At 48.2% G+C, this 25,000-nt stretch overlaps 1 protein-coding gene across 3 annotated transcripts in view; it reads left to right on the plus strand.

Annotated features, from left to right (window-relative positions):
- LOC146209732 (sulfotransferase 1C2-like) overlaps window positions 1-25,000 on the plus strand; it is a 346,269-nt gene that overhangs the window by 320,832 nt on the left and 437 nt on the right. For all 3 annotated transcript variants that reach the window (XM_084603309.1, XM_084603302.1, XM_084603316.1), the window contains exons 3-4: window positions 4,886-5,134; window positions 23,715-25,000. The exon at window positions 23,715-25,000 is cut by the window's right edge and continues 437 nt beyond it. In XM_084603309.1, coding sequence (XP_084459435.1) covers window positions 4,886-5,134; window positions 23,715-24,209 — 744 coding nt within the window. In that variant the 3' untranslated portion in view covers window positions 24,210-25,000. The remainder of the gene's footprint in view (window positions 1-4,885; window positions 5,135-23,714) is intronic.

The following is a 25,000-nucleotide window of genomic DNA, read 5'->3' on the forward strand; positions in this document are numbered from 1 at the left end:
CCCCTCCTTAACTAAACCGCAACAAATACCATGAAGACACCTTCAAGCCCGCACCTTTTCCTCCCCAGCACTGCTGGCGCTCTTCTCCCCCTCTACTGATCAATCCGAATGTTCCCTCTGCGAGGCCCTGAGAGCTACATTCGAAAACATATTTTCAGATTCCCGGATATTCAACCACCGGCCGAATGGGTCCTTACGGACAACGGGGCTTGGGAGATCGCGGTCTCCAGCTCAGAACCAGCTTCACAAAGGAGACTGGTCGACTGTGCTGAAGTCATCCACTACCTAAGCGGTGGCGGTTGCAATGACGGCCTACAGCATACGAACATTCAGTGGCAGGCTAGCCCCGGCACAAGCGGCGTTGATCTACCAGTCCCAGCCAGCCCCGTAGGATCAGGAACAGCCACCCTTCACCATCTCCCCCATCCGTGTGCTGTGTTATCGTTGTGGCTGTAAAGGAAAAGAAAATGCACGGACCTGCTACTGGCTCTGTAGCTGAGCTACCTGATTGCTTTATAGGAAGGGAAAGGCACGGTAACTGTCTCACTTGTTTTCTGTGGACACTTTAACCACGCCGTAAGGAAAGAGACGAAGGTGGGAGTGACAGTGGAAAGAGAAAGAGGAGCCGTAGTGGAGGGCTACGGAGCAATTTCGACCACCTGGGGATCTTTAACGTGCGCTGACATCACACAGCACACGGACGCTCTCCTACCTCATGCGGGCAGAAGAGAGAAAATAGCGAAGGAACGAAAAAGAAGAGGGAGAGAAAGACGCGCGCCGCAACAACCGACGTCCACCACCTAAGCGGTGATGGGTGCAATGATTGATATCAGTGCACGTTAAAGATCCCCACGTGGCAGAAATTAATCCGGAGTCCTCCACTACGGCGCCTCTCACTCTTTCTTCTTTGCCTCCTACCCCCTCCCTTCCCTTACGGCGCGGTTCAAGGGTCCACCAGAAGTGTGACCGATACATGCGTCTTTTCTTTCTTCTAAACCAATTTAACAATTTATAGCCATGGCTGCCGAAAGTTACACCTCCGTTACGGTTTCAATGACCAGAAGGACTTTTGCTGGGCCAGTTGGTGCAGCATTTTTTCAAAAATTGACTAAGCGCTAACAACACATTCACATAAAAAAGACACGGACAAGCGCTTGTCCATGTCTTCTTTCATGTGAATGTGTTGTTAGCGCTTCGTCCAATTTTGAATCAATGACCAGAGGTCGTCGGTCTGCTACGTCACACATTTTAAAACTCGACTGGACTAGCCGTTTTATGTGCATTAACCCAACGAACCTTTTAGCACCAGTCCGAACCTCGGACCTCAGGGTGGACGCCGTCTTGGATTGCTAAGGTGGTCCACCACCATGTTCGGATTTGGAAGAGAAATTTCGAGCCCCAGACAAATGGAGGGTGACTGTTCCTGGCACTGATAGGGCTGGGATAGGTAGGTTACCGCCGCTTGCAATTCGTTGTAGGCCGTCATTGCACCCGCCACCGCTTTGGTGATGGACGACGCCTGTTGCGGCCCGCATCTTTCTCTCCCTCTTTTTTTTTTCCTTGTCAATTTTCTTCTGTCCGCACGATGCAGCGGAGGTGGCTCAGCTACAGAGCCAGTAGCAGGCCCGTGCATTTTCTTTTCCTTCTTCCTACAGCCACAACAACAACAACCGAAAGAAATCGCCAAACATGAGAAGTGCTCAACCCCTTAAAACATGGCTGTGGTTAGCTCGGCATTCATTATCAACATAAACACCGCCACGATGGCACAGCGGTTAAAACGCCCGACTGCTGCACCGGATTCGACCTCAACCGGGAGAATCACGGGAGATTAAGTGGCCGGGTGACGAAAAAGAACACATTTGCGCTCATTGACCTAGCATGGTCAAGAAGCAACTTGCACGATCATTATTCACGAAAAATTAACTGTAGATAACGCCCATTATTGACGCAATATATTATGTAAATTCAATTATAATGGTGAGACTCTTTTTCGTCCACCTAGTCGAGCCATATACGTCAACAAAGCAAAGCTACGGGATTAACTTTACAGTAGAAGAAAAATTTGTCCTGATGAGGGTTCGAAACCTGCACCAACCTTTCCGGGGCAGCGGCGCTCTGCCTACTAAGAAAACCCGGCAGGTAAGCCGATGAGATTATATTGCTCGATCTAATCCTCCTTTTCGAAAATTAGCAGGCTGCGCTTAAGGTCTGCTTAAGAGTGCAATGCGAAAGCCACATTACAAGACTGTTTTCACTTAATGCATGGCCATTGTCATTCCTGCTGTCATCGTTGTAATTTAAATGCATCGTCATTGTCATCGCTACTACCATCATCATTATCAATAACTGGATCGTCATTGTCCTCGCTACTTAAATCCGCACGCTAGAACTAACGTTGGTTGGTCTCGACCCCTGCGTGATGCTAAAAGGAAATGCATTGCAACGAAAAATAAAGAATTTTCCACTAGGCTCCCACGGCATTCGATATTTAAGCACGGATAATGAGCATGTGGTACAATTTATTGTTATTATGCTTATGTGTCTCCACTGTAATGGCGCTCCCGAATCGCCGGCTATAACTGTGACAAGGATGCAAGACCTGCTCGAAATTATTTTGACAATGTAGGCACTGGTTTATACACATACGAAAAGCGGCTGCAGAACCTTCCGAATAGCTCTCAAGGATAGGACCTCTTTTGTTCTTGCGTGAGTTCTAATGCCATGAAGCCAGGCACACTGGCTGATCATAATGTACTAGCGATATGCATTATACCCATGTGCCTTCATGTTGTGACTTGGGCTTCTTTTTGCGAAATGTTGTATATCAAAGTCAAGCAATAAAGAAGAAAAAAACACGGCATGGTGCAGTGGTTAGTGCTCTCAGGTATGGATCGGAGTGCTAGTGGTTAGACTCCCGGTGTGTAGATTTTTTTTCTTTATTCTCAATTAGTGCGAACAACTTTGCAGCCGATGAGCCGAGAGAGGTTTTCACTTTAAAGGGTGCTGCTAAAGTTTAAAGGAGTGCAGAAAATATGAGTGAATAAGGTAGAGATGGAGTGAGTAAATAAGAATAATAGCTAAAGCAAACGCTCTCAACTCTACCAATGAACACAACTTCAGCCTGCCGTAGTGCTTGCAATGTTACGCGTTCGTTACAATCCAGAGCCATAAACATGCAGCCTTGGAATGCAAGAGCGATACTATTAGGGATCGGTGACAATTAACACTTCCTTCGCGGGGATCGCTTATCAGGAAACAGAGCAACCAAATAGACAATGCTATATCGAGCAGCAGGACCTATGCGCGTGCTAGTTCCCTCTGCCGATTTTAGCCATGCTTCGACTGGGTGCCACTGGCCCGAGGTATTGACGCTTGCGTGATATTGTTAGTTATCCAGAGGTCAGTACAGCCGCCCTGATGTTTAACAATATAGCTCGAGTGCCTGCCGAACTGCTGCTCAGCGCCTTATAACGGCGAGAGTTGGCGAATGCGCACGAATGTGGAGCGTCGTCTGTTACGCTATTCCGATCACGAAGACACACGCCCGACCACAATATCTGTCTGCGAAACAAAAAAAAACTGTAGGCAGTAGAGCACAAGTGCGTTGCTTAGTGCCTCTTCTATCATGTTCGCACCTCTTTGAGGGCAGCTAATATAAGTAGGGTCTCGTTGTAAATAATGCTTTCCGCATGCTGGTATATTTGCTTTCTTTTACACTTTTATTATCTTAACTTTGCTTCGCCGGCGCGGCATTTCGTAACAGGAAAAGAAAACAGGGGAATCACGTCTAAGTGTTACATTAATGCGCAATTGCTCTACTGCCCTTCGGCTTTTCGAGAACAAATATTGTGGCAGGGCGTGTGTCCTCTTATCGGAACAGCGTAGCAGAAACTGCTTTCTTTTAGAGGGCGTGCGCGACCCCTCACCGTGTTCCATGCTATCGCCGTTACAGGGCTCTGACTAGCAGTTTGATCGACGCTTGCGCTATGTTGTTAAAACTCAGTGCGGCTCTACATGACGAAAACACTGCTCGAAGATAGTCATTTGATCAGCATGTGGTGTACGAGATAGCTTGCGCAAGAACGTGATAATGTGCTGCTGCAATCCACTGAATGGTGCAAAGGAATGAAAAAGAAAAAGAAAATGCGAATGCAAAAAGCAGGCACGAAAGCAATTGTTACTGCAGGCAGGCTTCGGAAGGAGTATATGTAGCTGAGATTTTGAGTTTTGATCCCTGTAACAGCGTGAGTGCCCCAGGAGGCAAATCATGGGGACGTTATAAAAACATTAGCGGTGAAAATTACTTTCTTGTTCTCCGTGTCCGGAGCCCAGTTTCCAGAACAGAGCATGGTGTGGCAGCAGGGATCAAAAACATTTGCTGGAGTTTAATTCTGTTTAAACCGATTAGGACGTGCGGAAACACTGTTTCACATGATTTGGCAACGAGTCGTTTAATTTGCCATTAATAAATTCATGAGTCAAAAAAGAACACTGCAATGTGCGTCCTCCATAATTATATTCTTCTCGTCTTTATTCTTCTCATTTTTCATGAATCCTTATTTTCTGAATTCTTCGGAAGCTAACTTCTGCTGTTTTCACAGTTGGTGGTGTGCGCTTGTGTTGTCGGTTTCCTGTCGCCTTTGAGCCGCTTTTCCTGCGCAACTTCCTGCTTTCCTATGATTAACCTTTGCCTTTTTATCTCGTTCATTTACACCCTTCCGACAAATGTCCCTGTTGTAGAGACTACTCCTACTCTGGATATTCTACTCTGAATAATAATTTAATATCGTAATGTTCCGTTTGGTATAGTTAATTGGAGGTTAGTTGCGGCCTTACGCAGCAGTTCAGGTGATTCATGCCTGTGGACAATTGGGTTCCGCAGGGTCATCCGTCGGGCGACTACGTCAAGTGGTCCAAGGCAACTCCGCACCTGGAACTTGTGGGCGCCGAAGCCGTCCGCCGGATGCCGCGACCCAATGCCATCAAGTCGCACCTGCCTGTCCAACTGATGCCTTGGTCGGAGCGGGCAAAGTACATCTACGTGGCGCGAAACCCAAAGGACTGCTTCGTCTCCATCTTCCTCAACCGGCAGCTCTTCCTCAAACAAAAGTCCATGGACGCCGCTTTCCAGGTACAGAGCGATGCACCCCCGCTAGCATGTTTCCGCCGATATAACCTACCTTCATTTTATTTAACGAGATATGCTTGGCTGAAAAATATTAGCGAGACGATGAGACAACCGATGATGTAATTCCTCAAAGCAGTTGAATTTGCCCCCGATGAAGTTTTTGCTCTAAGCACGCTTCGCACAGGTGACGGAACATTCCTGGACGGTGAAGGTCGGGGGGCACCTGACGTATGAGGGGTCGGCGGTCAAGGCAATGCCTTCTAAAACCTCCAGGCAGAGTGTTTCAGTATTGCTTCAAGCCTGTAGACTACGTTATTGATGTGACATCCGATAGGTAGATGGTCGCATGGCCCGCCAATCTTGGTGTCGCTTTTTATGGCAGTTTAGACCCTCTTTATTAGCCTCTGCCTTTAAAATTTAACACCAAATTGCGACCGCCACACAATCATGAAATAAAAATTATGCGTGCGCTCATTTATAATGACTGTCAAAATACTGGGGTGCTACACAGCTTGGTGTAGGGCACTTCCTTTTAACGAAATAAATTTACCTTTTCAAGAGAAGTTGGTGAAGGGCGGTTTGGGTTTGTGGACCACCCTCTAAGAGGTAGGGTCGGGATTAGTTAATGGTAGGCGGTGCTTCCCGCGGACAGCTGGTCCTTTTACATTTTAACGCAATAGCTTTAAAGGATTCGTTCTTCCGAAAATACGGCATTCTCATCGTTGTAGGCGATGCGAGCGAAAACTCATGGCCATGGATGTGGCAGGTGACGTGGCCAGGTGCTGATTGATCGGTTGGTCGTCACAAAACCACGCTACATGCCAGGCACTCCCATTTCGGATTTTTCATTTGAGGTAGGAGGATGACATGGAAATGGAGCCTTCCAGGACTGGTGAGCGAGATGTAAGACATACTACTACTAGGCCAAGCAGGCACGTCCATATACCTGGTTAAAGCGTGGATTTAAAGGTATCGATTGAGGGTAGTCTTTCACATAACTGGGTAGCTTACGACTGCGTGCTAATTATGATATACAATATAACATTAGCGGCGTAAAGTTAGAGGTTCATGATTACAACTGGGTGCCTGCGCGCAAGATAACCCACAAAAGAAACTTTCCTGTAAACTCATTTACAAATTGAGCACACGTATGCACCATATCCCACTTTCAACTCTGGTATAATTATCCAGAATATTCTAAGCCTGTATAGCTCGGGTTTTGTGGAAAACTATCCGCAACGGCTCGGTTGTTAACACGCTCGGCTACTGAGGCCGGGTACCCGGTTTCGAACCCGATCGCGGTGTCCCCGTCTTGGTGGATGTAAAACGCAAAGGCGTCCGTAAGTTATTCGATGTCGGTTTACGTACGTTAAATTCTCACAAATGGTCCAATTTGTTTAACATCCCACCACTACGGTACCTTAATTTTGTCGCTTCCACCTTCCCATTCGACCTTTTTGGTAATGGGTCAGGCGTCCGCTGAGAACTGCGACAGGTACTGCGCCTTCCTATTCCTGTAAACCAGTCTGCCTATTAATTAGTTTTTTTTTTTTTTCAGAAACGTTCCGCTGCGGCAGGAAAATTATCAGGAGTTGTCTGCATGAAGGCCTGTATTGCGGCGCCGTATACAGGTGCCTACCGAAAAGTGAGACACATACTGTGTCATCCGTTCTCCAAAAACCAACCGAAACTATTTAAAGAAATTTGTGAGTGAAAATCGGTGCATAAGGAGCTCTAGCTTCTACACTCAAACTTCTTCTTGAGCGTCGTCCTAAATTTAAAATGTCGAGCCTAGGTCACAGTCGCCGGGAATTTTACCTCGGATGCGGCGCGAAAAGCGGCGCTGCGCTTCTCGCCCAGGTGGCCAAAATCGTTCCGGAGCCCTCCGCTACGGCGCATCTCGTTCTCTCTTCATTGCCTCCTACCCCTACCCTTCCCATATGGCGCGATTCAGGGGTCCACCAGAAGTGTGACAGATACATACGTCTTTACTTTCCTGTAAACCAATTTAACATTTTAACGCGGTAGCGTTAAGGAGCTCGTGTCGCAGAAAAGCCGGTGTCGTCGGCGTCCAGTGAGCGATAAATCCCGGCATGCACTTCATAAATAACGAGCAAGTTCCAAGATGGGCTGGGTGGGAATCGAACCAGGGTCTCCGGAGTGTGAGACGGAGACGCTACCATTCAGCCACGAGTTCGATGCTTGAAAGCGGTACAAAAGCGCTTCTAGTGAATGCGGTGTTGCCTTAGAAACATGCCGTAGAACGTTATACTGCAGTGTATATCGGTAATTATGAGCATGTTACTTACAGAAGTCGCAGTTACACGAGTAGCGAAGTACGTTTCCGCTACATTTCTTCTACGCTCTGCGCACATGCAGAGCCATCTTGCGGCAATCACAGAAGAACGCCTCCTCGCAATGTGCGGCGCTGCCCCGACACGTGGCGCGCCACTCGCCCCTGACGTTTCGCCGTGCACCCTCACAGGTTGTAGAATCAAGCGTCTTTCCTTTCTTTAGATCACTATCTTCGCTCACCCGCTTCTCCCCTTCGGGCCGCGCGGGTACCGGTGCGAGGATGCCCCAATACCCTTGCGTTTAGTAAGTTTTTTCGACGAGGTGCAATAACGCTATCGCGTTCCACTCTTGAAGGCGAAGCTTAAGCGTCCTCCAAATTTTTAAAGCCATGGCCGCCAAAAGTTACACCTCTGTTATAGTTTCGATGACTAGAGGTCGTCGGTCTGCTACGTCGCACATTTTAAAGCTCGATTCAACTAGCAATTTTGCGGGCATTAACCCAATGAACCGTTTAGCACCGCTCCGAATCTTGGACTTTAGGGTGGACGCCATCTTGGAGTGATAAGGAGGCACACCACCATGAACACTGCTTCGGACTTGGAAGAGAAATTTGGAGCCGCAGTAGAGGAGAAGGAGGATAAACTTATTTTCTTCGACAGTAAGTAGTGAAATGTTGAGTTATAGCCCCATCAAGTAGCTATGAGCTCATGGCGCTTGACAACTTCTAGGGCTCTTGTCGCCACCTCGATCTGTGTACCTGAGTCGAAGATGAGCAACACGGCCTCCCACTGGTCTTTATTCGAGAGCCGCAAACTTGCGGGAGGGGTGTCCCGAAGGCAAGCCCAGAGTATGTGCGAGAGAGTGGCGTTTTGGCCGCATAGCATACAGGGTGAGGAGTAGACCCCAGAATATATGCGAGCATATATCGCAGGGTTCGGGAAAGTGTTAGTTTCGAGTTGCCTCCACGCAACCTCTTGGGGTTTCGCAAGGAAATTATGTGCGGGTAGATAGGTCTACCTAAGCGGTAGTGCATGGTGATGTCATAAAACGTAACCATGCGGTCTCTCGCCGTCTGCTGAACGGGTGACGCCACTACCCGGTTGACGAATCCCCGGGCATAATTGTGAGCTGCCTCGTTCCCTGGATGGGGTGAGTGCGCTGGGGCCCAGATCAATTGGATCTGCCGGATATGGAAATTGGTGCAGTGAAGAGGGATAGGGCAACAGGGGTGACCCGGCCTTTGGCGAAGTTACGAATAGCAGAGATGGAATCACTGAAGATGGTCTCGGCAGAGGTGTAGGCCATCGTCAAGGCTATGGCCGCCTTCTCGGCCTCTTCAGATGATCTGACAGGGATGGAGAACGCAACCAACGGCCGTCCAGTGGATGCGTGGTGTAAACGTGGCCTTGTCAGCGACGGTCGCTTCGAATGAATGAATGAATGAATGAAAACTTTATTTCCACCGAAAAGGAGCCCCTCATCTCCCGCCCCTGGCACGCAGGCCGGGGAGCGCGTCAGGAGGGCCCCGCAGGCTGAGGTCAGGTGAGGTTACAAGCACTCTTCACGGCCTCAGCCGCCAGGCGGGTCGCGTGCGGGTCGCTCCGCAGCCAAACCTCCCAGGTTTCTCTACTATCAATGTTAATGCGGGCGCCTGGGGAATCGGCACATTGCCATATTATATGATCTAGCGTGCCTTTTTGTCCGCAATTTTTACATTTAGAATCTTCTTCCTCCCCGGTCTGTGTTAAGAAAACCCAGACAGGGCAGATGTAGTTATCGGCTTGTAATCGCCTCCAGATGCGTGCTTCATTGTTAGTGAGAGACCGATCTGGGGGAGGGTATACTTTTCGATCTAATTTGTGAGATTCTGTGATCTCATTGTATGTGATAGCGCAATCTTTGATTCCCTTGCATTCGGGCTGTTCTACCGCAGCCCGGTGGTAGAGATCTCGGGCCAGCAGGTGCGCAGCTTCGTTGCCAGGGACAGACTCGTGTGCTGGTATCCATATGATGGATATGGTTCTAGTAATGGGATTTGTGAGAAGAATCTTTTTGGCCTCCTCTGAGATCCGTCCTTTTGCAAAATTCCAGACAGCCGTTTTGCTGTCGCTGATTATAGTTTTGGCCTGTGTACCAGTGCATGCGAGCGCTATTTCGACCTCTTCAGCTGCACTGATGTCATGGGTGCGTGTTGAGGCCGCAAATTTAGGTGCACCTTCTCCATTTACTACTGCCGAGACAGCTGCTCCGTTTCGTCCGCATGATGCGTCCACATAAGCAACTTCATCGACTGCTTTGCATTTCATTCTTTTAGCGATGGTTTTGCTCTGTGTTCTCTGCGTTCTTTGTTGTAGTCTGGGTGCATGTTTCGAGGTAAAGGTAGTACCAGTATGTGTTCCCTTATGTTGGGTGGGATAGATGTTTTCGTCTGCGGGCCTCTGTCTGATTCCTATTCCCATTTTGTCTAGTATGTGACGTCACGTGGGAGTGTGGGTGAGGCGCTCGTACTGAGAGATGAGATGAGCTTCCACGAGCCCCGTTACAGTGTTACGGACCCTGTTACGATTCGTCACCACCATGTGCGACAACCGGCGCAGCTGTAACGTAGCATCAGTCAAAGCAGCGAGCATTTCGGCCATTTCAGCGCCGTGAAATCAGCCGCCCACGCTTCATCCCGCGAACGTGCCCCGGCGTGTCGAAGCCACACGTGTCGAACGTGTGTGCTTGCGTGTGTGTGCAAACGCTTGCCAAGCCCGGCGCTCGAGGTAGAGAGCGTCACCCTCGCCCGTCTGCAGGAGGTGGAGGAGATTTCTGTCGCGACACCGAGACTGAGTCATCACTACTTGCTCGGACATGAATTCTCTCCCTTTCCCTCTGATCTGACGAGCGTATAAAAAGCAGCGGGTGATTCACTACTGACTCCCTTGATGGGGCTGGGACAGGTTGGTCACCGCCGCTTGCGGCGGGGGTCTAGCTTGTCACCGAATTTTTATCTGTTGTAGGCCGTCATTGCACCCGCCACCGCTTCGGTGGTGGACGACGGCTGTTGTTGCGGCGCGCGTCTTTCTCTTCTTTTCTTTCTTCTCTATTTTCTCGTCCGTGTGCTGTGCGATGTCGGCGCACGTTAAAGATCCCCAGGCGGTCGAAATTACTCCGTAGTCCTTCACTACGGCTCCTCTTTCTCTCTTTGCACTTTCATCCCACCTTCCTCCCTTCCCTTACGGCGCGGTTGCGGTGTCCACAGAAAACAAGTGAGACAGTTACCGCGCCTTTAGCTTCCTATAAATCAATCAATCAGTTTTTCTCTTGTCTGCACGAGGCAGCGGAGGTGGCTCAGATACAGAGCAAGTAGCAGGCCCGTGCATTTTCTTTTCCTTCTTCCTACAGCCACAACAACAACTGCTCCGCCGGGGTGGTGCAGTGGTAAGACGCCCGACTACTGTGGCGGAGCACCCGGGTTCGAACCCGACCTCGGCGGCTGCGTTTCGATGGAGGCGAAACGAAGAGGCGTCCGTGTGCTGTGCGATGTCAGCGCACGTTACAGATCCACAGGTGGTCTAAATTACCCCGTAGCCCTCCACTACGGCTCCTCTTTCTCTCTTTCCACTTTCACTCCCACCTTCCTCCCTTCCCATACGGCGCGGTTGGGGTGTCCACAGATAACAAGTGAGACAGTTACCACACCTTTCCCTTCCGATAAATCAATCAATCTCTCAGCGGGTGATTCCGCTGCGAGAGAGACACTTCAGAGAGACTACAAAGAGACGTATAGACGACGCCGGACACCAGCTTTGTGAGCGCGTCTATTTTCTCTCCGGGCCTGCTTCCCTGCCCGTTCCTATATGATGTTGAATTAAATGTTTGTTTTGTTAGCCGACGCCTTGTCCTTGCCGGGTCCACTGAGGCCTTCCGCGAGCCATGGAGCCGCCAAGCCAACGCTACCGATAAGGCCGCGACCCACATGTAACAACCCCTAGAGAGAGAGAGAAAACTTTGTATAATGTAAAAAAAAAATAATCTAGAGCTCCCGTGTTTGGGCCCTCAGTTCAGGACTCCCGCGGCCATTGCTGCCCTGCTGGCCCGTTCAGTCAGCCAAAGCTGGTCTTTCGACTCCAAACTGTAGCGCAGCCTCCCACTGCTCCGGCGTGGCGTTGTGAATTATCGGCACTGCATCTATTTTCTGGCAGGCCCATGTGATGTGATAAATTGTCGGTTTCTCTCCACACCAGGGACACGTGTCCCTGTATACGGTCGGATGTATCTTGCTGTATAAAGACAGGTATGGATAAGAATTTGTTTGTAGCAGCCGCCAAGACACTGACTGCTCCCTGTTTAACAACTTATGGGGCGGAGGATACCGTCTTCTGGTCGCGCGGTAGTGCACCAAAATGTCTGCCCAGGTACGAGTCACTGCCTCGGTCTCTTTGCCCTCTGACCTCCCTCGGTTTGCATAACCTCGAGCTGTGGGATCGGCCTGGATGTTCACGGGAATGTCGCTGTGCTTCGGAGCCCAAAGTATGAATTGTTTTGTGTCGCTTATCCTGCCGGCCTTCAAGATGGCGGCCGCCTTTTTGCCAATCTTGCCGTTGGTGAATCCTCGGCAAGCGGCATGCGAATTGGTCATTACTACCAGCGAACGGCCGGACCTATTGCCTTCAGCGACCGCTAGAGCAATAGCGGCCTCCTCTGCGTCAGACACGGAGCTGTTCCGTAGCGAGGCGCTCATTTTCTCCTTTAGCTGGAAATCTACAACCGTCAACACCGCATCTCTTTCGTTAAAATACATCGCCGCGTCTACATAGATGATGTTCTTGTTCTGATAGGTATTGGCTAAGGCTTCCGTCCTAGCCCCACGCCTACCCTGATGAACGACAAAATGCATGGTCTTGGGAATTTGCGCTACTACAAACGTAGACCGGATCGCGTCCGATATGTCTATCGACCGTTCAATCTCCAGCGTGTGATCATGATAGCCTAGTCTTCGGAACAACCCCTAATGCCAGGAGTTTTTAGGCGGGGATCCGGTGAGGGAAGTGAAGATCAGCCTTGTATGTCTGTCTAATAATACAATCAACGAGGTCCTGTTCCTGACAGCTAAGGTAGAGGTAAGGTAGGGTATATGTTAGGCGACTGATAATCGTAAGTCAGCCTCCCGCATACCCCTATGTTTATTACCAATGCGCCGAATGAGACGAATGGTCTGCAATACAGTGGCTGTGAGTTTAGCTAGACTGTCGGTATTTTTTCTATTACTCTGAATAAGAAGCCCCAATGGCCTAATTGCGGATACTTCTCGTATAGTGGCCGCTAGCAGTAATGCATGTGGGAGGATGATCGCGAAATCCGGATGAACCTCGGATGAGGAGCAGCTCTGACTTCTGAGGGGAGCATGAGAGATGTGCTCCAGCTAAGTAATGCTCTGTGACATCCACCGCTGAAGCGTGGATTCACTTTCGGCATCGTCACCTGTTGAAACCCATAGGGTGATATCGTCCGCGTATAAGGTATGGGATAGACGGGGGATAGCATCTAATTTAGGGGGTAGCGTGAGCAAGGCGAGATTAAACAGTAAAGGGGAGAGGGCTGATCATTGGGGCGCTTCTTTGCTACTGAGGGCAATAGGGTCTGAGAGTAAAGAGCCAAAGCTTACTTCAGCTGTAAGGCCGGAGAGAAACGTGCCTATGTACTCGTAGGTACGGTAGCCGAGATTTATTAGGGAGAGGATAGTGAGAAGAGCTGGTGGGAGACATTGTCGAATGCTTTGGTTACGTCAAGCCCGGAGACAGCCTTTATGCTTCTCTTTTAGAGGGGCATAATACCTCTCTCGACAGCTGCAGCATAATGTCCTGAGCAGGAGAGATTTTGGCGGAAACCAATTATAGTAGGACAGGAGGCGATTATCTTCAATAAAATGGTTAAGCCGGTTGAGAATGACGTTTTCCATCAGTTTACCAGCGCAGAAAGTGAGGGAGATGAGGCGAAGATGCTCGAGAGCTAGCCGCTTGCCGGGCTTCAGTATGAAAGTCACCCGTGCATGTTTCCATGCTGCGGGGATTTCACCGTATCCAGAAATCATTCATAAAGGCAGTAAGGTCTTCAATAGATGGGTCATACAAATTAAGAAGTTTTGTTGGAAATACCATCTGGTCCCGGAGCAGGGTTACGGCGGAGTTGACCTTGAGCGAATCTTACCTCAGCCTCCGAAATCTGCATCACCCCTATAGGGAGGGAGAGGGTTTAGGGGTGCGGCGTTGAGGTACCGTACACGAAGTTCATCGAGGAGCTCTTGGTCGCAGCCGGGATGTTTATGAACTATGCGGGAAATGCTGTCTTGTCCGGATGTTTTGCAACCGTTCGAATCTAAAAGGTAGCGGAGAAGTTGTCAGGTGCGGGGGAGCTCGGGCTCCAGGAAAACCAACAGAAATCGCCAAACATGAGAAGAGCTTACGCTCTCATGACAGTGGTTAACCACTGTCACGAGAGCTTGGCATTGCTTCTCATCATAAACACCACCACGGTGGCACAGCAGTTGAAAGGCCCATTACTGCATCGGAGTACCAAGATTCGAACCCAACCACCACCGGTAACTTTTCGATGGAGGCGTCCCTGTGCTGTGCGATGTCAGTGCAGGTTAAAGAGACCCAGCTGGCAGAAATTACTAGGCAGTCCTTCGCTACGCCTCTTCTTTTTCTTTCCACGTTCACTAAAGCCTTGCTCCCTTGCCTTAAGGTGCGATTCAGGTGTCCAGAAAAACAAATGTGACAGATACTGCGCCTTTCCCTTCCTGCGGACTAGTTATTATCATTCAACTGGAAGAAGAGGGGCGGTGGTGAAAATATTTTGATGAAAATTTTACGTGGTTGTAGCGGTGGTTGGAGTCCTCAGTCCGGAACCCCATTGGCGTAGGCTGCTGTCCGCGCTCTTTCGATGAGTTCTTTTTGACCCCTTGCGCCCGAGCTAGTCAGAGCTGCCTTCCATCCCTCCTAATCAATCAATGGCATTTTATTTTCACAAACAATATGCATGCTTACCCTGGGCTACGCTGCATATATAGCTTGATAAAGGCCGAGGGGACAAGGCATTAGCGAAAAAAGGGAAAGTCATTTTAGCACAACGTGAAAGGTACACTAAGCAGCATAACATACACATTACCATCGCTTGCAATAAAGAAAAGATAAAGGAATTGTAAAAGCACTGACAGGGTATCACTGTTTCACTGAACATACTACATTTAAAATATCAGCACTTAGAAATATCATATTCAGCACTATGACACGGAAAACGCAAGATACAGTGGTACAAGCACATTAGCAGGCTGCATTGACACTCCGACAAAATGAGTCCTCAGCTCCTTGGAACTAAAATGGGTGTGTTTATATTTGTTTAGTACATCTGGTAGATTATGAGCTAGCCAATGCACTTTGGAGTTCGTTCTAAAGTGCGCTATCTACCATACATCACTGCTCCGAGTGTTAACATTTTCATTTCTCTAGTGCAATAATCCGAGATTTTCTAGGATATTTTAGCATCAGGTGTAGAGAAATACATAACGTAAGTGAAATTGATATATATGACCAACACGTAGCATGTTATAAGTAAGAATAGCATGCCTAGCTGTGTGTGTTGCATGTATATTCGCAATGTGACGCATAGGTTTCTCTTGGTCAAATATTTAAGGGAAACCCCCAAGGTGGAGTAGATTTCTAACAAGGGAGGGACCTTATTATAGGTTTCTCTTCTAGAAGCAGAAGTTTATTTATGTTTGTCTTAGTAGTCGTGGACCGAACTAACGTGCAATAATTTAAATGTGAAAGAAACAATGCGTGATATATTTGAACTTTAGCAGATTGAGGAAGCATCATTCGGCAGTGCGTCGTTATTCCAGTAATAGCAGAAAGATTCTTACCGCAGGTTGCCCCGCTGTAGATGAGAGAAGTACACGCAAAGGCTTGTATGTGCACTCACTATTTCTACGTTTGGATTTTCATATCGCAAAGAGTAACTTGGCCGAACAAGTTTATTTTTAGCGCGAGATATATTAGCTTTTGTTTCTGTTGGGTTAATCTTTATGCAGTTTGATTTGGATCAAGATGAAAGTTTTAGGAGGAAGAAATTCCTCACTATAAGCTGATCTATGCTACTAACAGAAAGCAGCAAGATACTGTCATCAGTATATATCACAAATTAAACATATGGGTCTATATTTACAATATCATGTATGCACGTGCTGAATAAGAGCTAGGGGACCTAATATGCCTCCTTGTGGTACACCACATGTTATTGGTAAAGGCGCCAAGCTTTGATCTCTAATGGAAACATACTGATTTCTGTTCTTCAGATAAGTTTGAATTAAATACAAAGGTGTCTTGTGAATACTACAAGAATTGAGTTTATTGATTAGAATATCATGATCTATGCGATAGAACGCTTTGCTGAAGTCAATAAATACCCTGATTGTTAGCTGGTTCTACACAATGTTTTGTAATTTTTTTTCCTTAAGCACTAGTAAGGCTACTTCCGTCGTTCGATCTTTTCTATAACCAAACGGAGAGTCGTTTAAAATAGCCTCCTTGTAAAACAAAAACTATAACGCGAATAAAGATAAAATTTTCAAACCCTTTTGAACATACAGAAATCACAGAAATCGGCCTATAATTCGACGGCAGGTTATGATATCCGCCTTTATAAGTCACAGCCTACCGCGAGCTTTTCATGTAATCCGGGAACTCAGCAGATACAAGTGATAAAATATACGGGTCTGCTACTGACTCTGTAGCTCAGCCACTTCCGCTGCCTCGTGTGGTCAGAAAGGAAAATAGAGAAGAAAGAAAAAGAAGACGAAGAGAAAGACACGCGTCGCAACAGCCGTCCACCAAAGGGGGGGCAGGTGCAATGACGGCCTCAGTTCAGTTCAGTTCAATCGTTCAGTCGTGTCCGACTCTTCGTGACCCTATGGACCATGTCACGCCACGCTTTCTGGTCTCTCACTATCTTCCTAACATCACATAACTTTATCTGCAGCAACTCGAGGATGTCATCTAACCATCGCGTTCGCTGCCTACCCCTTCTCCGGCAACTCTCAACCTTTCCCAACATCAAATCTTTCTCCAGCGACTCCTCTCTTCTCATCAGATGACCAACGTAGCTGAGCTTTAACCTTAGAATTTGACCCTCCAATGAGCAGTCAGGGTTTGTGGTCGACAATATCGACTGATTTGATCTTCTGGCAGTCCAAAGAACTCTCAAGAGTCTCCGCCAGCACCACAGTTCAAACGCGTCAATTCTTCGGCGGTCAGCCTTCTTCACAGTCCAACTCTCACATCCATACATCACAACTGGAAAGACCATAGCACGAGTTGTACGGATCTTGGTTGGCAGTGTAATGTCTCTGCTCTTTACTAGGTGGTCAAGGCTAGCCACGGCTCTCTTTCCCAAAAGTAGGCGTTTCCTAATTTCATGGCTGCAGTCTCCTTCCGGAGTAATCTTGGAGCCCAAGAAGAAAAAAATCTGTCACAGCTTCCACTTCTTGTCCATTGATGCTCCAGGACTTGATAAGGCAAGACGCCATGATCTTCGTCTTTTTAATGTTTAGTTTAAGCTCAAACTTCTCACTCTATGACGGCCTACAACAGATACAAATCTGGAGGCAGGGTAGCCCCCGCCGCAACTAAGCAGCGGTGACCTACCAGTCCCAGCTCCGCAGGACCAGGAAATTCCAGGAATTCGCAGGAAATTAAAGGCGCAGTATCTGTCACTCGCGGAATCGCGCTATCCTTACGGTAGAGAAGGGGAATTATGATGAACGTTTCACGATCCGGGTAAAGTTACAAGAGATTCACAGAATTTTTGCCATTTTCATTTGGGCGGCGGAATGCGAACGCTGCAGTAGGACGAATCTGTTCCTTCGGGTTAAATATGGGGGTTTAGGGCTCGGGCATCTCGGTGTACGCCAGGTGGTCAATCAAGTTTTCTTTTTTCGCGACGTTTTCGACCCATTCTTGTAACCATCTGCCCAGTTAGGCTACGGCGCCAGTTGCCTGAGTTTGCTGTCTCCACCGAAGAAGTAGCCTGTGGGATTTATGGATATTACAGGGAGGCCATTGAGAATATTAAATTTTTTTCGGCGCGTTTCTCTCTGGAATATTTTTTGGTGTAAAGAGGAAAAAGTTGTAATGCAATCTGTGTGATATTGTCTTCCCAGAACCCTTGTACAAGGCCATATACAGTGGAGGCCCTGGTACAGATGTATTAAAAAAAGTAAAGAAAATGTAAGTTCCGCCTGGAGCTAAGACCTTTTTTTTTTGTATATATACCAGACCATTACCAGTAAAGAAGTTTGAGGAGGAAAGGGGCTTTTTTAACGTGGAGAGCACATTGTTTAATTTGTAAGCAGGCGGAAACAACTGATCGTGTGTGTTTACATTTTTGGGAAGGGTATATTTTTGGGATGTATTACAACGGACAATAAAGAAGGATATTTCACTAGACTCGCACGGTGTTCGATATTTAAGCATAGAGAATGAGGATGGGGTTCTATTTGACGCAATTATGCTTATGGGCTTCCACTGTATGTGGCGTTCTAGAATGGCAGGCTATCACTATGACAGGGGTGCCAGACCAGCTGCTCGAATTTATTTTCGAGAGAGTATGAAGTGATTTACTGCAATTCAAAAAGTGGCTGCAGAACCTCCCGAATGGCTTTGTTGTCGCTGAGGGAGTTTTAAAGCGACGAGGCCATTCTAAAACTGGCTGATCATGACAATCATTCATGTGTGTGTCTTTTTTCATGTTTTGATCGGAGTTTCCTTTTGTTTTATGTTGTGCCAAAGCCATGCAATAAAGAAAAAAATATCTAGGGCGTGCCGCACTTGGTAAAGCGCTTGGCTGAGGATCCAGGGGACGAAGGTTCGATTCCCGGTGGGGACAAGGTTTATTTATTTTTAAGTTCTCCCTCGAAAGCGTGACACCTTCTGCCGATAGCTTCTGCTGACAACAATGAGGCATTAAATGTTCTCGCCTTAAAAACAGCGTATTGAAAAGCTGGTGTTATAACAAGAGGCTATCGCTGCAACACTCAGCTTTCGTTTTATCACTAGGTTCAAACCATGATTAAACCCCCACATTTTTTTTCTGGGGGATTAACGCTTATAAAAGAATGATTAAAGTGATCTGCTATTGCGCAGTCACTCAGTTCACAACCATTGACAGTAACTGTGTTTGGAATACGAGAATTACTTCCGCGACCGAGCACAGGATTTAAAACTTTCTATACTAGAGCTGTCTCTTTGATACGGGAAAAAAGGTGTTGATAGATAATTTTCGCCCTCCTAAGCTAAGCGTTTGTTTCTTAGGTTTATAAACTATTAAAAGTATGTTCCTAGCGCGACTGGAGGAAAGAATGTTACAAATGGTATTTTTTCTTCTCTTTTGATGTTCCTTGCTAATCCACGGTTTCCTTATATTCTTTGACAGCCTGAAAGCTTTGACTGAAAAACGTTTTGAGTATATACGCACTAATTTATAAATTCATTGTACGCATCATTTACATTTGTTTTACTAAAAACCGTGGCCCATGTACCCGAGATGATATCCCTATTGAACAATTCCAGCCTAGCATCTCTAACTCATTGCACAATAATCGCCTGCAGCCGTTCGCAGTGATCATTATGGCAAATTATGAATACAGGAAAGTGGTCACTTATATCATATGAAAGCGTACCGGTTCTGTATAGGCTGCAGTTTTGATATTTGTATAGCATAAAGTCAAGAACACTCGATGTACTAGAAGTAATTCGGGTAAGTGTATTGAATAAGTTCACGAAACCATTAGATTGAAGCAGGGTGCTAAATTCGCGGACCGCATGGGTTTCATCTAAAATATCTAAGCTTAAATCTCCCCCAAAGGCGATGTGGGGTGGTAAAACATTAATATTCAACAGATACAGGATAGGCGTCAACTCACATCCGTCTACACGGTGGCCTGAGTCCTTGGAACCGGGCGGCGTGTTTGGCCAGTCGGATTGTTGTTGTAGTGGTTATTTTATTATGTATACAAAAGGAAGGAAAAGATGTTTGCCGGCCCCGGTATCTGCTATCTGATATCTCAAGCACCTGAACTGGGGCGCGGAAATAAAGGGATAGCGAGGAAGGGGTAGAGGAAATCATAGAGGTGAGCGATAGGGACAAAGGACAGGGTGGGTAAAAACAAAAAGAAATATGTATACTAATGCCACAATATACAGTAGTTTGCTTAAGGCCCACCCGCAAATGTCTTAGGTCACTGAGCACTCGGCACACCAGGCGGGCCTCCGCAATAGCTTTGTGTCTATGTCACTGTTTAGGATGCACGCACGCGGCACACTATACAAAACACTGACGGCCGACGTAGGTCGATCGCCGTTATCGTCCGGAATAGCCCACGCGGAGCGTTCGGTCACAGCGCGCACTATCTGGCAAGGTTCGATGTATTCACACAGGCTCATGTGTGTTCGCTCGCGGACGCGCGCACTGCCCGGCGGCCACAGATTACCCTCTGCGCTCTGTAAAGGCCTATTCACACTTGCGGCTAGATGAGGACGTGCGACTGCCAGTCGCGCGACCAGAGGAGAGGAGCTCGCCACTACCGATGTTCACACTTGCGACTGCCGCCTTCTCGTTCAGTTCTCGTTCCGAACGAGTTGGAAGTAGGAGAGCTGCTGGGCGAAGACAGTGAACGTCGGTAGCTGCCGCCTGCCAGACACTTCAGCTTTTTCAGGCGAGCCGGTACGCATGCCGCGCTTTCGTGTTTCCAGGAGAACGCCGACGACGAATAGACGATGTCAATCACCGTGGTGTCAATATAAAATGTTGCACCTGCGTGAAAAATCCATTCGTCAAAAGTTCATGGTATTTACCGGATAGTCCGAATATCTTTCCAATCTCCTCCCAGGCCATATCCTATCTCCCTGCCTTTGAATTCCGGGTGCCGTTTGTTGAAAAGGTAGGGGTATTCTTTATTTGCATTGAGAAGGTGCTCGATCAAGTACTCGGGGACCTCGCTGATTGGTGAAATGGTTTGCGACTAGTAGTCGCGCGACTGAAAATTCGAGCAGTGCCCGATCGGCCCGCGGCAGTCACTTTTCGACCGATGCGACCATTTGCGACTGTCGCTTTTCGACCAAAACGGTCGCGCGACCGCTGCTAGTCGCAAGTGTGAACGGGCCTTAAGCCACCAGAAACTCACGACGTGGTTCGGCTAGCGCGGCGCAGTGCAGTAAAAGATGTTCGAGAGTCTCTACCGCGCCACAGCATTAACACACGTCACTGGTGGCAAGTCCGCGTCCAGCCCCCGTTCCTCAGGCCTGCGTGCCAGGAGCGGGGAGTAGGGGGCCTTCTAAATCGGTGGAATATAAGTTTTAATCAATCCATCAATCTGTGGAGCATCCGTCGTTCCCCAGGCCGCACACATCCAATGTGCGCACAGAGGATCATTGCGCACTGCAGCCCAGTCAGCGAACGGCCGTTGACACGTAGCTGAATTTCAGGGTGTTAGGTCAACAGCAGACACTAAAAATTCGTCTGTTATTGTCTTTATAATTATCACGTCTATATCATATGTACCAGATCCGCCTTATCCTGACACAGTTTGCATCGATCTGAGAATTGTTCCGGGTACCATTGACTAAGGGCAACTGGATTCGGAAAAGTTCTTGTTCGTAAGCGCCTCCAGATACTTTCTTGATTCTCATTTAGTGTCACATCTTCCGGTGGTTATTCTGCTCCGTTTAGCCGATAGCGCTCAGTAATCTCTTTATAGCCGACTAGCTTGTCCATGCTGAGTATACTGAGGATCAGGGCCAACCCAGGAGGTGAGACAGCGCGCAAGCTTATGCGCTTCCTTATTTCCTTGAAGCTAGGAGTGGGCTGGTGCCCATAATATCTGGATTATTCTGTCATCCGGACATGTTGCCAGCATCCTTTTTGCCTGTGAAGAAACCCTTCCCTTGAGAAAATTGCATATTGCTATTTTTAATCACTTAACATTGTCCCTGCTACAGCAAGAGCAATAGCCACCTCTTCAGTCGTGTCAGGTAAGTTCGCCCTGACCGAGCCGCTCATTCTTAGGTTTTGTTCATCATCTGTCATTACCGCAATCATAACATGCGTATTCTCTTACTCGGCGGCGTCGACATAGACCACGTCCTGTCTTCTTTGATATATCTTCTGCAACGTTTCCGCCATTTTGTTCCTTTTTTCCTGGTGATGCTCGCTTCCTGATTTTCCACCGGGATATCCGTCTCCTGGTCCCCTTGGCTTTCATATCGAATTTCTAGTCTTAACAGTATGCGTCTTCCTGTCTGGTTCTTTCCCAGGCTTTCGGAATGAGAGAATTGGTTGACCACTATGACTCCTGCCAGCGTAATGTGTGCCTCCGGCTTCATAAGCCGGTCTGTAGACGTACTGATGGGGAGCCCAAGGGCTGTTTGTACGATCTTTTTGATGATTCCTCCAATCGTAGCCTTCTCGCAGTTGGCCAGATGTAATTACGGGACAGCATAGACGATCCCGCTGATGACAAAGGCTTGTGCGAGTCTTAGAAGGTTTGCTTCTCTCATCCTCGACTTGCGGTTAACGATGCGTCTAATTAGGCATATCGTTTGTTGAGCACACCCATCGAATTTCCTTGTGGCTTCTCCGTGACGACCATTTTCCTGCAGCCACATACCTAGGACCCTAACTTTGTCCACTCTGGGGATGGGTACTCCGTCTGCCTTTAGTTCGATTCTCGGTTGTTCTTTGTCCAGTCTGCTGCGTGGTGCCTGGTACACAAGCATCTCGGACTTTTCTGGAGAGAATCTTGAGGTCTCTAAGGATTACGTCTTCAACTGTTTTAACAGGTGCCTGAAGGGTGCCTTCAATTTGAAGGGTGCCATCACTACTTCCCGCGGTCCAGAGTGTGATGTTCGTGTACAGGCTGTGGTTTAGGCCCTCAATTTCTTCTAGCTTTGATGGAAGCTTGGTCGGTGCAACATTGAAGACCATGGGGTGAAAGTACTGAGTTGTAGGGTTTTCCTCTGCCGCCCAGCGTAAGTTTGTCCGAATCGTGTTCCCAGATTTGGGTGGTTGCTTGTCGCTTTGAGAGAGAGCCCCTTACGCGTAAGTTTTTGCACCTACACCGAGATCATGTAGGTTTTAGGTTTTTGCACCTACACCGAGATCATGTAGGTTTTCTACTATTGCTTTGTGTTCGCCGTTATCGAAGGCCTTTGCGAAGTCCAGGCCCCAGCGTAACTCACATGTCTTTAGTATGCGCTTCGGTGATATTATCACGTGGTCGTGACAAGGCCGTAGGCAGCAAAAGAGAAGACAGGCGTAATCACACTGAAATCGACTGTTTATTGGGTTGTCTTACGCCCTGAAAATAACTGAACGATTCGACGGCGGCGATTGCAGCAAAAGTGCTCGTCGAATTACGAATGCCGTCACACCGACAAACGCTCAATTTAAAGGAGGCGAGGAAACACCTAGATGAAGCCACAAACGGTGACTATCACAACCTAGAACACCGCACAAACATACGCGAGTGGCCGAAATCTTCGAGTCACATTTCGGCACATCTTTCGCGACAAAGAAACTGATAAGGCTGCGTCTCCCGACAACACACATGAACAAAGAATACAGAATTGATCAGCGTGCCAGAATCAATGATAAGGTCGCATGCCGGCGGCTACCAAGAAAAGAACAAATAAAGTTTGGAATGGTTTGCGGCATTACTCCTTCCTTAAAAAAGTATGCACCCGATGCTTACAAAATAAACTCAGTAAGGTAAACAAAACACTAGATAATAAAATAACTTTATCGCGCGAAATAACATTTGAGGCGCACAATATGGACTACTTCTGGGCGCGCCCGGCGCCGTTGGGGTGTGGTCGTGCCGTCGGAGATGGCTTCGTAGTCAAGCTGTCCGATGCATCGAAGGACTCTGTGTGGTTCGAATTACCGCCGCACGAGCGTTTCCCTCAGTCCGCGGCGGCGTATTGAAGTCCAAACCCACGCTTGCTATCCCAGCCTGTACTCTGCGTCGCGTCGTCGCAGAGCACTTTTTCCATTTCTTTTTGTTGAGAAAGGACCATCCCTCCCTTAAGCCTCTCTTGAAAAGCTTCTCTGCACAAATACGCAGCGTCCTCAAAGGAGCCAAACAGAACTGCACAGACAGCTTTGTGCAACCTCGAGCTGATTGTTTTACTTTATGCCACATTCCCGCTACATGTCTTTCCCTCATTTCTCATTTTCCTAAACCATGACGCAGGAGTTCGTGAGCGGCGACATGATCTGGGGCGACTACTTCGACCACGTGTGCGGCTGGTACGCACGCCGGGACGAGCCCAACGTGCTTTTTCTTCTGTATGAAGACATCAAGAGAGCACCGCACGAAGTGATCGAGAAGCTTGCACAATTCCTGGGCGACGAGTGGCTGGAGACAGTGGCGCTGGACGAGAGCACACTCGACATGATCGTTCACCACAGCTCGTACGACTTCATGAAAGAGCACGCCACGCGCACCGTGCGACGATTCCAGGAGGAGGACGACGATAAGGAAGACGAAGAAGACGACGTGGTTGTGGAGGCACCCGCCATTCGCACGCGGACATTCGCGCGCCGCGGTACTGTGGGCGACTGGCGGTCCACACTGAACGCGGCTCAGGAACGCCAGCTGGAGCGGCTGCTCAGGGAACGCTCCAAGGACACGGGCCTCTGGAAGCTTTGGCTCGACCTGGACGAAGAGGATGACAGCGACTTCTGATGGTCCCGCTGTACAGGCCATCCTGAGCGAGAGATCATCTTGACAGTGAGACCATCCCTGATGACACCTGCAAGAACCATGGACCTGTGCCATCTCAGAAGAAGCGCAGCAATTGGAATGGGCGCTCTCACATGTGCCAGCCGTGTTTTCCTGCGGCCTGGGCAGATCGCACTTTCTTGTATTCCAGCGCTATCATTCGCGTAGGGTTCCAGTCTCAGTCCGCATCTCAGTCAAATTGAAAAGAAGCTAGACAGCGGCATCAATTTTTGTGCGTCTGACTTCGTAGTGATCTTAGATGTTGCCGCTGTCCAGCGAAGTAGGATCCTACTGATTTGTACGAGAGCTTACACACTTGTCCTGGCTGTGAACATTAGGTGTGCAGTGTGCGGAAACAGAGTTTAATTCTCTCTTGTGCTTTACAAGTCATTATCTTGCGAGCGAGTTCAGTAGGTACTGCTGGGATCCATTCTGAGAGCAAGAAAGGAAATGTGTTATAGTGCCACTCTGACTTGAGCCAGTGCTCCCCCTTGTGAATGTGTGCCAAGATTTTCCGGCTATCAGGTTGGCATGCCCCAGCGTGACTGTTCACTTCGATGCAACATGAAGCTCCAGAGTGGTTTCGGATAACTGCACAGTGGAACGAAGCAAACTTGCAGGCGCGCCCTAGTTTAATGTGCCATTTCGAATAAAACACAAGAAGTGAAGAGAAAGCAGTTATTCCATTACTGACAACGACCAGTCATTAGCGCTGCATTATCTTCTTCCCCTATTCAAAAATCCCGTATCAATTT

This window comes from Amblyomma maculatum, chromosome 1, assembly GCF_055883805.1.
Source record: "Amblyomma maculatum isolate TAMU_Amacu chromosome 1, ASM5588380v1, whole genome shotgun sequence".
NCBI classification, from domain to species: Eukaryota; Metazoa; Arthropoda; class Arachnida; order Ixodida; family Ixodidae; genus Amblyomma; species Amblyomma maculatum.